The sequence below is a fragment of the Ornithorhynchus anatinus genome, chromosome 17 (assembly GCF_004115215.2).
Source record: "Ornithorhynchus anatinus isolate Pmale09 chromosome 17, mOrnAna1.pri.v4, whole genome shotgun sequence".
In the NCBI taxonomy this organism is placed as follows: domain Eukaryota; kingdom Metazoa; phylum Chordata; class Mammalia; order Monotremata; family Ornithorhynchidae; genus Ornithorhynchus; species Ornithorhynchus anatinus.
In genome coordinates this window covers 19,506,850-19,522,572 of record NC_041744.1, presented here as the reverse complement: position 1 = coordinate 19,522,572, position 15,723 = coordinate 19,506,850, and the positions used below count along the sequence as shown (strand labels likewise).

The 15,723-nt window shown below is 52.0% G+C and overlaps 1 protein-coding gene across 1 annotated transcript in view; it reads right to left on the bottom strand.

The window, feature by feature from the left end:
* The window catches only part of TMPRSS15 (transmembrane serine protease 15), a 62,193-nt gene extending 56,498 nt beyond the window's left edge, over positions 1-5,695 (bottom strand). The window contains exon 1 of the mRNA XM_039914552.1: positions 5,621-5,695. Coding sequence (XP_039770486.1) covers positions 5,621-5,695 — 75 coding nt within the window. The remainder of the gene's footprint in view (positions 1-5,620) is intronic.
* Between the last annotated feature and the right edge of the window lie 10,028 nt (positions 5,696-15,723).

Here is a 15,723-nt window from a genome sequence, read left to right as displayed (position 1 = left end):
GTCCCACGCGGGGCTCCCACTCGAATCCCCATTTGACAGAGGCACAGAGAAGTGAAGTGACTCGCCTAAGGTCACACAGCCGACGAGTGGCGGAGCCGGGAGCGGACGTGGGTCTCCCGAGCCCGTGCTCTTTCCACTAAGCCCAGGTGAGGAAGGGAAATGACTCGACCAAGGTCACACAGCGGGCAAGGGGCGGAGCCGGGACCAGAACCCATGACCTTCCGCGTGACCGCCGGGGTGAGGAGACGGCTCAACCATCCCTCCCGTGAGGGTGGCAATTGGGGACGGACGGTCCAGTGGATAGAGCTCTGAGTTGGGAGTCAGTAGATCGGCGGTGCGAGAAGCAGCACGGCGTAGCGTAGAGAGCCTGGGCGTCGGGAGGTCACGGGTTCTAATCCTGACTCTGCCACGTGTTTGCTGTGTGACCTCGGGCAAGTCGCTTCTCCGTGCCTCCGTTACCTCATCTGTAAAACGAGGATCGAGACCGTGAGCCCCACGTGGGCCAGGGACCGCGTCCGACGGATTTGCTCGTATTCCCCCCAGCGCTCGGTACAGCGCCTGGCACATAAGACGGGCTTAACAAATACCGGAACAAAAAAGCCCTGTGGAAATGCGCGGTGTTTTCTCTCGCCTCTGGTCCGAGTGAAAGACTTGGGTTCCCAACCGTGGTTTCTGACAGAACTCTCCATTCCCCCGTCGAGCTACGAATACGCGTGTTGGATCTTGCCGAGGGAACGTCGTCCAAGGTCGATTAAATTAACCGAAAAGTTATTCCCACGCTTCCGAAAACTTGGCGGTTTGCACGCATTAAAAAATAATGGAGAAGTCAAACACTCAGGGGCCGCACGGAGCCGACAATGCAAAATAAGCGAGGACGAAATCGCAAATGGGAAAATTTTCTCCTGGCCATTATGAACGGGATAAAAGCACTTCCGTGAGAACCGACTGGGTTATTTCTTTTCTTCTCAATTCTCCGTTCTCAGACACGAAGTATTTTTGCAACAAAACACTGGAAAAGTGGGACCAATTAGTTCTTGAGTCATTAAGTCCCCGGGGCTGTTGCGTGCCTTCAACTTCATTCGCGAAATGACTGAAGTGAAGCTGAATTAGAAAGGTTTCTCCGTCGCCTGGAAGTTCTCCCACCTGCAGACCGAGACCAGGAGATGAGACGGCCGTTCCTCCTCCGCATCCAGCTCGCTGACCTTAGTCCTCTGACCTCGTGTCCGCTCTATTTGCCCCGCTCCCCCATTCCTCTCTTCCTCCATTTCTTTATCTGTCCCAATCCGCCACTTCCATCGACCCCCCCGTGCCCTGACGGGTCCCCCGACCTGGATTTCTTTGAGGGATTTTCCTCTTGGACGCACAATAATAATAATGTTGGTATCTGTTAAGCGCTTACTATGTGCCGAGCACTGTTCTAAGCGCTGGGGGAGATACGGGGTAATCAGGTCGTCCCACGTGAGGCTCGCAGTTAATCCCCATTTTCCAGATGAGGTCACCGAGGCACCGAGAAGTGAAGTGACTTCCCCACAGTCACACAGCTGACAAGTGGCAGATCCACGATTCGAACTCACGACCTCTGACTCCCAAGCCCGGGCTCTCTCCACTGAGCCACGCTGCTTCTCTAATATCCAATCCTGCCCCCTCTCTCTCCCTCCTAGTTAGGTGGTCACTGCGGTGTTTGTCGTTTTTATTGAGCTCTTACCGAACGCAGAGCACCGTACTAAGCGTCCGGGGAAAATTCAGGCTTAGGGGAGTCTCAGCCCCGTCACATGCCCGCTGTGCGACCTGGGGCAGGTCACTTGACTTCTCTGCGCCTCGATCGCCTCATCTGTGAAATGGGGATAAGACGTGAGCCCCAAGGGGGACAGGGACGGTGTCCGAACTGATTAATTTATATTTACCTCAGTGCTTGGCACACAGTAAACACTTAACAAGTACCATTGTGTCATTACTAATACAACACTAAACGGACACAATTCCCTGTGTTTTTGATGAGCCAAACAAACTCTGAAAGGGCAAACCACCCAGCCCCGGACGAGCGTAAAAGCAAATGATGCTGAGGGTGAATTTTGCTCTTCCGCGGGTGTGCAGTTCGCTAACCCAGTCTCTCCAAAGACGATGATCTCAGCTTATTAATATTTAATCAAACACACTCTGCTATGAAACTCCGTGCCGCCTAAATTCTCGCTAGGTTGGTCCGCTCCTTTCAACTGACGAGGATTTCTTTCGGCCTTTCCTGCCAGAGGAGAAACGGAGGGGGACGGGGTAAGGGCCCGTGATCTGCGCTGGATTTAGTCAGGCTCTCAGGCTCCTCGTGGGAAAACCCGCACTCCCCTGCCTAAGCGCTGTGCTAATCACTCCTTCCCTCAGCCCCATAGCAGAGACATACGTATCCACCCGGAATCTATTTTTCGTCGTACTCTCCCGGTCAAATTTATTGAGTGCTTCCTGTGTATCGAGTATAACGCAACCGATTTGGTAGATAAGGCTCCAGCCCACACTGACTTTACAGTCTAGAGGGGCCGAGTCCAGGATCCCAATAATATTAATACCGCGGCTCAAGCGCTTACTTTGTGCCAAGCACCGTACGAATTGCGGGGATAGATGCAAAGATCACCAGGTTGGACACGTGTTCCATGTGGGGGCTCACGGGCTTAGTTGGAAGGAGCAGGATTTAATCCCCATTCCACAGAGAGGGAAGTCGAGGCTCAGAGAAGTGACGTAACTTGCCCAAGGTCACACAGCGGACGACGAGCAATACCACTGATTAGAACCCAGGTCTTTCGGACTTCCGAGCCCGGGCTCTAGCCACTAGGCCACGCTGCCTTGAGGGAGGACCCACCATGGGGCGATCGGAGGATGAGAGGCCCTTTCGTTTCCCGTGGAAATGTCTCCCCACGGGGCGGCGACGGAAGTAAACACCTCCGCATTAGCCAGAGCAGTCCCGAAGCCGCCGTGATCGCAGTAAGTAACATGCCTACACAAACGCCGCGCAGTCGAGGAATCACTGTACCCCTTAAGGCCGTAAATTCGACTTCCTACTGACGGAGCAACTGAAGGAAAAATAAAAAGAGCCATTGAAAATCCATTAACTGTTACTTAAACACCCAAATCACACTTATCAGAAGCTCTTTACTGAGCATCTGATCGAGCCGTAGGTGGAAGTGAAGAGCAAAGTAGCTCTGACGATTCTCCCCCCACTGATGGGGAGAAACGGCGTGGCCTAGCGGGAAGAGAGTGGGCCTGGGAGTCAGAAGCCTGATCCCACTTGGCCACCCGTCTGCTGTGTGACTTTGGGCAAGTCACTTCACTGGGCTTCAGTTCCCTCATCCCTAAAACGGGGATTAAGACTGCGAGCCGCGTGTGGGACCCGTACTGTGTCCAAAACGGACTGTGAGAAGCAGCGTGGCCTAATAACTCTCTGGCACTGAACTCACCCAAGCACTTGAGTGCTCCACCCTCACTAATCGCTCCATAAATACCGCTGATTGATGGATGAATCAATTAAAAGCCACTGAATCGCCATTTCGCAGACGAGGGGGGTGAGGCCCAGAAAAGTAGAGAGGCTTGTCTGTCGTGTGACCATCTCCGTGCCTCGGTTCACCCATCGGCAAACAGGGATTCCAACGCGTCTTCCCTTTTAAGTCGACTGGGACCGGATGATGGCGTATCTACCCCGGGGCTTAGTGCAGTGCTTGGCACGTAGAAAGTGCACCACAAACGCCATAATGATCATTATTACACCACCCTAGGCCATCTAGAAAAGGGGATTGGGAGATGCCATTTCCCAAAGCTATTCCTCCGGCAATAGGGGAATATATAAGGGCTACTCAGGCGACAACGAGGAGTTAGGGACGTTAGAGCGACAGGATCATACACCTTGACCAGGGGGATGCAGGAGTCTAAACGATAAGCTCGGGGTGGGCGGGGATTGTCTCTCTTGATTGCTGAACTTTACTTTCCAAGTGCTTAGCACAATGCTCTGCACCCGGCAAGCGCTCCACAACCGAATGAAAGAATGAACGAGTGCAATCCACAGCTGGACCACAGATGGAGAAATCTTTTTTTATGATCGTTAGTCACTATGTGCCAAGCACTGTACGAAGCGCTGGATACAATCTAATCAGGTTGGACACAGTCCTCGTCTCACATGAGGCTCACAGTCTAACTCAGAGGGAGAAGGATAGAGGGAAGAGGATTTAATCTCCATTTTACAGAGGGAGGAATGGTAAAAATAACAATAATAATAATAGTGGTATTTTCTAAATGCTCACTTGGTGTCAAGCACTGAAGAAGAGCTGGAGCGGATACAAGACAATCAGGTCCCGTGTGGGGCTCAGCCTAAATCAGGAGGAGGAGGAGGAGGATTTAATCCTCTGTTTACAGACGGGTTTATAAAATAATAATAATAATGATAATAACAGTGGCATTTGTTAAATGCTTACTTTGGGTCCGAGCGCTGTGAGAGAGTTGAAGGCAGCACAGTGTAGTGGGTAGAGTGAGTCAGAAGGTCATGGGTTCTAATCCCAACTCCGCCGCTTGTCCGCTGTGTGACCTCGGGCGAGTTCCTTCACTTACCTCGGTCACCTCACCTGGACAACGGGGATTGAGAGTTGGAGCCCCAGGTGCGACAGGGACCGTGTCCAACCCGATCGGCCTGCGTTCACTTCAGTGCCCGGCACACGGTAAGCGCTTAGATACCATTATTATGTGCAAAACACTCTACTACGTGCTTTGGAGAGTACAATTAACAATCAACAGACATATCGCCTGCCCACAACGAGCTTAGACGGTGAATCCCACATGGGACGGGGACGGCGACCCCCCTGATTCGCCTGCATACGACCCCGGCGCTTAGAACGGCGCCTGCCACGTAGAAAGCGCTGAAAAATACCATCAACAAGGGGGGTTTACTTCTGCATCTCCTCTCTTCCTCAGACTGCCAGCTCCCCAGAGCCCAACAGCCGAGCCTGTCCATGAAAAAGCGACGCTCAAGAGGAACGTATCCAGGATTCTATCCCCCACAGTAGATTCAAGCGCCAACTGGTAACAAATGGAACCACTTAGAGGAAAATAAATGGCCAATCACTGGTAGCTATTTGTTTCATCTGAGTGATATATTTTAATACCCTGAACACAGACTGTATATAATCTATATAAGCAACCATGTAAATCAATAGAATGGTCCCTGGACCAAATTATTATTCATTTCATGACAAATACCGTGGGGATGAGAAATCCTGCGAAATTAATGAGCGCGTCCTCACTGCAAGGCACTGTATTAAACAATTTAATAATTAAGACTTCAAGGTCAAGTCGGCTGTAATTGATCAAGAGTTCGCCGCCTGGTGCTAACCCGGCAAAGAACCCTGGGCTTTCTGGCCGACGGAGTTGTTTCAGGGGGTAGGGCGGGGTGGGGGGGGAGGGAGAGAGGTTAACACACCGTGCATGGGTCGCTGGGAAGCGAGTTCAAGTTCAGTGTGGCGGGCAGGGCGGGGGACTCCAGCAAGACTCTCCGTTCTCACGGCGCCGTGACCACCCAATCTGTCGGCCTCGGCCTGAGGGATACCGCGATTGCGACAGAACCGCCCTCCCGCAAGAGAAAACGAGGAGTTACCTGCTCTTGCTCGCTACCGGTCTGGATGTCGGTACCGGAGCGGATGGCAAAGAATTCACCGGGGGGGTTGGACATCGCTTTCTGCCCCGCCGACTGAAGCCGAGGCTCCTCCCTCCGCTCTCCCGAGAACCGCCTCCTGAAAAGAAGTCACTCCAGGGTTGGAGGAGGAAGACATCTCTCCTTCATCCCGAATCCCGCCAAGAGGCCGACCTCATCTGAGCGAGCTGAGCACCTGTCACCGGTGGTGGTTTTCTTGGGAGAGACGACGGGCCGTGGGGGGGAGAGGAAGAAGGAAACGAGCCGCGAAGGGTGGGAGGAAAGGATCCGGGCCTGGGAGGTGGAAGATCTGGGTCTCATCCTAGCACTGCCCTCCTGCCTGCTGGGTGACCCTGGACAAGTCACTTCACTTCTTTGTGCCCCGTTTCCTCGGCTGTAAAGCAGGGATTCAAATACCTGTTGTCCCTCCTATTCGGACTGTGAATCCCGTGTGGGACAGGAACTATTTCTGATCCACTTATATTAATAATTCTGGTATTTATTAAGGGCTTACTATGTGCCAGGCACCGTACTAAGCACCGAGATGAATACAAACTGGGATGGAAACGGCCCCTGTCCCTCCTGGGGCTCACAGTCTTAATCCCCATTTTACGGATGAGGTAACAGGCAGAGAAGTGTCTTTCCCAAGCTCACACAGCAGACAAGCGGCGGAGCCGGGATTAGAACCCGTGACCTTCTGACTCCCAGGCTTGTGTTCTATCCACTACGCCGTATTGCTTCCCCGATAATTACCACGTCGCTTGCCGTGGAGTGGGCCCTTGAAAAACACACATAATCATTATTATTATCACGGGGGAAGGAAAAAGGGATGCAGAGGAATCAAGTGTTGGAATTGTTTCTGACAGAATGAAAAGACGGGTTGGAAAGGATGAAGGCCTCGCATGAGAATTCCTGGGGAGCAGCGCTCTGAATTGGAAGTCTCTGAGCGGTCTGAAGACAGAAGGCCAAGAATAGTTCACCCGCAGTACTGCTCACTGACCCCACCTCCAACTCCTTCCACCCCCATGGAGGCAGCGTGGCCCGGTGGTTAGGGCCCGGGCCTCAGAAAGACCCGGGTTCTAATCCTGGCTCCGCCACTTGCCGGCCGTGTGACCTTGGGCAAGTCACTTCGCTTCTCTAGGCCTCGGTTCCCTCATCGGGAAAATGGGCATTGAGACTGAGCCTCATGCGGGACGGGGACACTGTCCAACATGACTAGCTTGAATCCATCCCTGTGCTCCCCTGTGAATAACCCCTTCAAAAAAAATACCATCGTCCTTCCCATCCCTCTAGACTGTAAGCTCTTTGTGGGCAGGTTGTGTGTCTATTTTGTTCTACTGTACTCTCCCAAGCGCTGAGTACAGTGTCCCGCACACGGTAAGCGCTCGATAAATATGGCCGACAGGACGGATGGCAGCAAGCCCCTGCTACACGCAGAGCACTGGGCGGTCGATCAGTGTTTAGCACCATGCTCGTCACACAATGAGCCCCCCAGTAAACGCCAGTGATTATCTGCTCCAGGGCTTAGTGCATAATAACAGCTGCAATTATTATTATTACTAGAGTTATTGATTGTAGCCTTGCCGCGCGATGGCTAATGATGGACCGTCTCCCCTCCTTAACTTTCCCCTCTCTGTTTCCACCTTTTCCTTTCAAGACCCATTAGGGGCCTCTCATCCCACCAATCTCTCCCAACTCCTCTCGGGCCTCCCGATATCTCGGGCACGCGAGGGAACCGGGATCAACTCCCCGAGTCTGCCGGGAGCGCGTCTAGTAAATTTCCTTCCTGGTACACCAAGCGGGACCTTCCCGGCCCGAAAGAATTAATGCCGTTTCCGAGGGGTCTAATTAGTTCCCCATCGAGGCTTACAAACCAAGGAACTCGGGGTCATTAGCGAAGGAAACGCCGGTGTTACGGTTTGGCCTTTTGGGTCTCGACAATAAACCGCCCTGATGGAGTCATTTAAAACCTTCACAACTATTTCCTCATCTCACAGTGTGAGTGCCTGTTTGCGTGACAGGTTTGATGATAACGGGTACTTTCATGTGCTTTTAGAAACCCGAGTTTCCTTTTACCTAATGCCTTATATCGCAACTTCACTGATCAATCTCAGACCGAGAACGCGGCGCCTTTCGCCTCCCTGGAAGAGAACGACCGCTGGTATTCGTAAAATCCTCACCACGTACCGAGGGCTGGGCCGATCACTCGGGTTGTTGGGAGACCATCGGGTGGGCCACAGTCCCCGTCCCGCACGGGGCTCACCATCGAAGCAGCGTGGACTCCCGGAAACAGCCCGGGCCGGGGAGTCGGAGGCCCTGGGTTCAGCGCCCGGCTCTGGGTTCAAATCCCGGCTCCGCCACGTGCCTGCTGGGTGACCTCGGACAAACCACTTGACATCTCTGTGCCTCGATTCCCTCATCTGCAAATTGGGGGCTCGATACCCGTAGTCCCTCCTACTTAGACCGTGAGCCCCAGGGCTGATTAGCTTGTCTCCACCTTAATGCTCAATACAGCGTTAGGCGCACAGAAGGTGTTTAACAAAGGCCATAAAATTAAATACCACAATGTCTTTGCTCAAACATATATATATATACATATATATATATATAAAAATATATATGTTTGTGTGTGTGTGTATATATATATATATATATATAAAAGCATTAGAGCATGGGTTCTAATTCCAGTTCTGCCATTTGTCTGCTGAATGACCGTGGGCAAGCCACTTAACTTCTCTGGGCACATATGCACATATATGCCTAAAAGCTAAAAATGCTTAATATAAATGCCATTCATTTATTGAACGACCAACTGATTGATTGAGATGTCATCATAGCCTCAAATAAATGAATTCCACCACTGCAGGACTGTTATAGATCCCAAACCCGTCTGTCCCGGCTGAAACCGTCCACCCACTCGAAAAATCACCTGTAAGGGGAAGGGAGATAAAACCAAACCAAGCGTCCGAAAAATGCTTAGACTAGAAGCTTGCTGCGGGCCGGGAACGTTTCCGTTACACCGTCATATTGTCCTCTCCCAAGCGCTTAGTACACTTCTCCGCACACAGTAAGCGCTCAGTAGATAGGACTGACTGAGAGCGATGTTCAGGCGGCATTCTGAATCTCTCTAGGAAGATGTGTTACTGCCTCTCAATAGGTGTTTCCTAAATCCTCCCGGCACACTCTACACCTTGGATAATACCGAGCCGCGATTGCATTATTTCCTTTAACGTGGAAAAATGATGATTGTGGAAGAAGAAAGCGAAGGGTAAGTTGAAATTATGAGTTTGATTCCTAGCTAATGTTAATATATGGGAAAACAACCCCGGGGAACGAGAACTAGGCCTGGGGAAGCTATAAAAATGATGGAACGCGTCCAAACACACGGATGCATCATGTAACTGTCACCGCCACCCAAATAAATTCCGCCCGGCTACCGGTGGATGATATAATACAAGAAGACTACCCAAGACAGATCATTTCCAAGACAAAACCCTCACATCTCTTTTAAATATCTGGGAAGGTTTAATTCTCTTAGATGCGCAAGTCTGGGTTTGGTAATCACGACAATCATTCTAATATAATGATAATCACGCTACTGACGATGACGACGGTACTTAAGTGCTCACTATGTGCCGGGCCCTGTACTAAGCGCTGGGGTCAATACGCGATCATCCACTCGGACACGGTCCCCGTCCCACATGGGGCTCACAGTCTTAATGCCCATTTGACAGATGAGGCAACTGAGGCCCGGAGAAGTGAAGCGGCTTGCCCAAGGTCACGCAGCAGACAAGTGGCGAGGCGGGGATTAGTATACAGGTCCTCCTGCCTCCCAGGCTCGGGTCCTACCACTAGGCCACGCTGGGCTTTTATCCTCTGCTCTCCACAATACCCCGTTCTCCCAAACTATTTCCTGGATCTCCTTGGTCCCCAGCGGACATTCCGGGGGCCCGGGAATCTCGCCGGGAGAAGACATTGGAAAAAGACTCGTCTCTTTCTCCGAGGGAAATGCTCTTCCAGTCGACCGGGTCTCCAGACACCCGGGGCCACGGTTCCCTTGGGAACCGCCTCCTACAGTCCCCTGCTCCCCTCCAACCTCCACCAATCGTCAACCCCTTTCAACCGAGTCACCTCGGTTCGGGGGACGCGGGCCTTCAGAGGAGGAGGTTCGCAGAGGGAAAAAAAGAAATCCGTTCATTTCCATTTTCCCACTCTCTAAATTGTACTCTAGCTATATTATTTTTATAACAACTTGGACACCTCTTCCAGAAATCCATGCGATACCATATTTTAAGCGAGTCGAGGGGTTTTTATTTTTTTCCGTAAGCTAGTCAGACACGAATATAATGTTGACGGTTTGGGCACTTTCATGCCAGTTTTCACACTCATCTCACAACACCTCAGTGAAGTAGATGGAAAAATCTCTCTCTTTTCAGAAATTTCACCCTGATCATGTCATCCAAACTGCCATCTACGCCGCTAATGTACCGTATCAATTCATATATTTCATTTACTCCTTTCCTTGCTCCAGACTCTTGCCCTGGGGTAGCTCTACAGTTCCTCTCGCTCCCCCTTTTTTATATAACAGTGCTCTGCACACAGTGAGCACTCAATACGGACCACCGATGGATTGAATTTGTCCATCCGTCCCCCCCATTCCATTGTGAATTCCACAAAGGCACAGACCGCGTCTTATTTTCTTTTATCCTAGGGTCCCGAACACCTAGTTGGGAGTTCGGTGCACAGTAGTTGCTCAGAAGATACTCCGGAGTGAATCGTGATTTAAAATTCAAAAAAAAAAATCCGTTGAGCGCTTATGTGCCAGGAACATTACTAAGCACAGAGGTAGATACAAGCTAATCGGGTTGGACGCGATCCTTGTCCCACGTGGGGCTCACAGTCTCAATCCCCATTCGACAGATGAGGTAACCGAGGCCCAGAGAAGCCAAGTGACACGCCCAGGTCACACAGCAGAAGAGCGGCAGAGCCGGAATTAGAACTCAAGTCCTTCTGACTCCCAGGGCTCCTGGGACGTAATGCTTAACGATTATGATCACTACTGAGCACTCATTATGTGCCAAGGGCCGGGGAAGACACGGGATTTTCAGATCAGACTCAAATCCCTTCTACTCGCGATGGGAGCCCCATGCCGGCCAGGGACCGTATCCGACCCAAATGACTTGTACCCAACCCGGCGCTTAGAACGGTGTTTGACACCTAATAAGCCCTCTACAGGTACCATAAGAAGCCCCCAAACCCAACAAAAAAACCTCCCTGGCCCGCATGGGACATGGAGTTTAAAAGGGAGGGAGAGCTGGTAGCTTTCCCCCATTTTACAGATGAGGAAACTGAGGCTCAGAGAGAGAAGCTAAGCGAATTCCCTGGGGACACACAGCAGACCAGCGGCAGAACTGGGATTAGAAATCGGGTCTCTTGGTTCTCCGCTCTCTCCACTCCCCCTCCATCCTCCCCAGCCTCACCTCGGAATGGAAAAATTGACAAAGCAAAGGTGGAGAGAGTGATAATAATAATAGTAATGATGATTACGGTATTTGTTAAGCACTGTGTCAAACACTGTTCTAAGCACTGGGGTAGATACAGGGTAACGAGGTTGTCCCACGTGGAGCTCACACTTCTCATCCATTTTACAGATGAGGTAACTGAGGCACAGAGAAGCTAAGCGAGGTGCCCAAAGTCACACAGCTGACAAATGGCGGAGGTGGGATTAGAACCCACATCCTCCGACTCCGAAGCGCCTGCTCTTTCCGCCAAGCCACGAAATAGGGTCTCCCCAAGGAATACCCGCAAGTTGGGATCACGCACCTCCACTGTAAAATCAGAGTTCCGCTCTGCATCAGAGCGACGTTGAGAGTACCTGACGTCTCTCTGTACATCTGCTTGGATAACCCTACCCCGTCGCGTACGGCGTCTTCATTTATTCAGTGGCATTTATCGAGCGCTTACCGTGTGCGAAACGCCGTACTAAGCGCTTGGAAGGTACAATCCGGCAACGGATAGGGGCGATCCCTACCCCGCAACGGGCTCCCAGTCTAAAAGCGGGGAGACGGACAACGAAACCAATAGGCAGGCATCGATGGCATCGGTATAAAGAAAATTATAGTAACATCCACATCTTCTCGCAGCTCCGTCTGAAGGTCTTCAGCGCTGCCGTAACCCGCCTCACTTCGTCCGCGCTCGCTCCGAGGTGCTTCGCCCTCTCAAGACCCTTGTCGTCTCCAACGCGGAGATTTCTTTCCAGCAGACCGGATGACCTGCAGGTCGCGAATCGCTCTTCCACGACTCTCATCGTCCTCTCGAAAAGGTCATTAAACCGTGTGGGTGCAAGCCATTAGTGGAGCCTGAGTACTTGCTTGTTCACCAAACCATTACGTTAAGTGCTGTGCAGCTAGGAGACCAATACTCAGAATTGTGAAATTTAAGTGCTTACTAGGTGCCGAGCACTGTGCTGAGCACTGGCGTAGATCACAGGTAAGCAGGACAGACACAATCTCTGTCCCGCATAATAATAATAATGATAATAATAATAATAGGAGGAGGAAGAGGAGGAAGGGAAGGGAAGGGAAGGGAAGGGAAGGGAAGGGAAGGGAAGGGAAGGGAAGGGAAGGGAAGGAAGGGAAGGGAAGGGAAGGGAAGGGAAGGGAAGGGAAGGGAAGGGAAGGGAAGGGAAGGGAAGGGAAGGGAAGGAAAGGAAGGAAAGGAAGGAAAGGAAGGAAGAGAAGGGAAGGAAAGAAAAGGAAAGGGAAGGGAAGGGAAGGGAAGGGAAGGGAAGGGAAGGGAAGGGAAGGGAAGGGAAGGGAAGGGAAGGGAAGGGAAGGGAAGGGAAGGGAAGGGAAGGGAAGGGAAGGGAAGGGAAGGGAAGGGAAGGAAGGGAAGGAAGGAAGGGAAGGGAAGGGAAGGGAAGGGAAGGGAGGGAAGGGAAGGGAAGGAACATCAATAATTACGGTATATGTTCAGTGCTTACTCGGTGCCAAGCACTGTTCTAGGTGCTGGGGTAGATACGAGGTATTGGGGTTGGATACAGTCCCCGTCCCGCACGGGGCTCGCGGTCTTCATCTGACCTGGTGTGTTGACCGTGGGCAAGCCACTTGACTTCTCTGTGCCTCAGTCGCCTCATCTGTAAAACGGGATTAAGACTGCGAACCGCACGTGGGACAATCCGATACCCTGTATCTACCCCAGTGCTTAGAACAGTGCTGGGCGCATAGTAAGCGCTAAACACACATCATAATTATTATTATTCATCTCCATTTTACAGATGAGGGAGCTGAGGCACACAGACAAGTGAGGTGACTTGCCCAAGGTCACGCAGCAGACCCGTGGCGGTGCCGGGATCGGAACCCACCGCCTCTGACTCCCAGGCCCGTGTTCTTTCCGCTAGGCCTTGCGATTTCTAAATTGTCCCTGGGACTTGCAAGGGGGAAGAGGGGGGCAACTGTCTCAAGAGGAAGCGCCGTGCCAAAGGGGAGAATCGGAAGAGGCCAAAAACGTGTGGCCCTTGAAGGGAGCGAGTGATTTACACGGACCGATCCGCGGTTGGTGTCCCGCCCGCCCGGAAGGGCCGGGGCTTGGCTAATGAGTTACCGGGAGGATGGCAAAATAAGCTAAATGGGGAATCCTTTCAGAGCCGTCAGGAGTAAATCGGGTCTATCGAGATCACGGGAAAGGGTACAGGCCGAGCGGTAGGGAGTAGCCTAATTACCTCTCAGACTCCGTTGGAATGCAGTAGGAAGCAATTCCCATTAAATGCCGTCGTTGCCGGTTTGGCATCGGACGCGTCTCCGAGGTCGGATCCTCTCCGGACTCCCGGCTCCGTTAACGGGAACTGCACGGTTCTAGGGCGCGGCAGGGTTTCTCCGACGGGCAGGGCTTTACACCGTCACTTCGCGGAGGGCATTTATCGGCTGCTGGGTGCCGAGCACCGTACTGAGCACTCAGAGTACAGTACAACAGAGCTGACAGCTTTGTGGACGGGGGCACGTGTCTGTTACATTGATCTCTCCCAGGCCCGGGCTCTATCCACCACGCCATGCCGCTTCCCCACGCTATACTGAGCGCTCACTGTGCGCAGAGCGCTGTACTTGGGAGTCAGGAGGACCTGGGTTCTAATCCTGCGTTTGCCCGTTGCCTGTTGTATGACCTCGGGGAATTAGTTCACTTCACTGTGTCTCAGTTACCTCATCTATAAAACGGGGATTAAGATCGTGAGCCCCATGAGGGACAGGGAGTGCGTCCAACCTGATCAGCTTCCATCTACGCCAGCATTTAGAACAGGGCCTGACAGTGGGATCTCTTAAAAAATACCATAAAAAAATGACCGGTAGATTAATTACTGCTTCCAAGGGGTTTTGGAAGCCAAGGAACAGACAGGGAACACCTCTTTGCCGGAGGTCGGATCCGGTATCCAAGGATGGAGTTCTTACGAGGAAGCTCCTCGAAGGCAGGGGTCGTGCCTACCACCTGTATAATATTCTCCCAAGTGTTTAATCCAGGGCCCTGCTCAAAACGCACTCTTAGTTCTTTGAGAACGGGGATGTGCTCTTCCAACCGCATCGTCCTCTCCCAAGTGCTTAACACAACGCTCTGTACACCGGAAGCGCTCAATAACCACCACCGATTGATTGCCCGAGGCTGCATATGAGATTTGGGTGAATGAATCCCGAGAGAAAGTCAAGGCCTTCCCGGGAGACCAGGGGACAACCAATTCGGGAGTTACCCACTCTAACGTGGCCGCTAGAATCACCACCACCAGGTCCTGGACCCGAGAACGTCTTCTGGGTTCTGCACGCTGAAAGGGTCTAAGATGGCGTTTAGAACCATCGCGTTGACGTTCAGGACTTCCCCAAGGGGAAACCCTTGGCTGGGTTTTCATTGGGAAAGGTCACACTTAACAACGCTTTTCTCGTTTCCCACCAAGAGAACATTAAGAAAGCTAAACTGAGTCCACATCCCCCGACTCTAGCACCTCCACTAGAAGGAGAAGTCTTTCTTCGGGACAAAAAACGGAACAAAAACCCAACAGAACTCTATTTTCCTCAAATAAATCATCTATGCTTTTCATCGCATTACTAATATGCCAAGGAGGACCTGCGGGTATTTATTTCAGTACACTCTCCCAAACTCACTGTCATGTACCGGGTCCCTCGTTCTTTCCCTCAAACCATCGTGTGACAGGGCAACTAAATCAGTGGTGAAGGACCAAGTGGCGTTTGAGATCCGGATCACGGAGAAGTGTGTGCTGGTTTAGGACGCAGTTGTAAATACGACTCAAACGAACACCCCCTCCGGGAAGCCTACCCCGACTCACCCCCAGCATACCAAGTCACATCAGTCCGACAGTTGGGAAGGCACCCTCATCCCCTGGATACTCGGTTATCTTCTCCGGAAAGTCTTCCGCGACTGAAGTCAGTACCCGGCGCCATAAATGTCAGTTCAACTGTCACTTGAGCACCTCTGCCTCTCCTAAGTCTTCCCCGACTGAATTCCCTAGATGGATGTGAGATCAAAGATGGATTTCTAAAAACCTCAGACTGGAGAAAGAGTCATCTACCCGTGGCCAATAAGGGCCCGGGAGTCACCGAGTCATGGGTTCTAATCCCGGCTCCTCCACTTGTCTGCTGTGTGACCTTGGGCAAGTCACTTCACTTCTCTGGGCCCCAGTTATCTGTAAAATGGGGGTTGAGACTGAGCCCGATATGGGGACAAGGACAGTGGCCAACTTGATTTGCTTGCATCCACCCCCGTGCTTAGTACAGTGCCCGGCTAAGACTAAGCACAGAGGTCAGTACAAGTTGGACACAGTCCGTTGTGAGGTTCGCAGTCTCCATCCCCGTTTTACCGATGAGGTAACTGAGGCCCAGAGAAGTGAAGTGACTCGCTCAAGACCACGCAGCAGACGGGCGGCGGAGCGGGGATTAGAACCCGTGACCTTCCGACCCGCGGGCCCGTGCTTTATCCACTAAGCCGTGCTGCTTCTCTGAGGCGGTTGAATGTACCCCAGCACCCGCTCGTTGTTATTTTTCAACTCTGACGACTTCCTTCCGGAAATA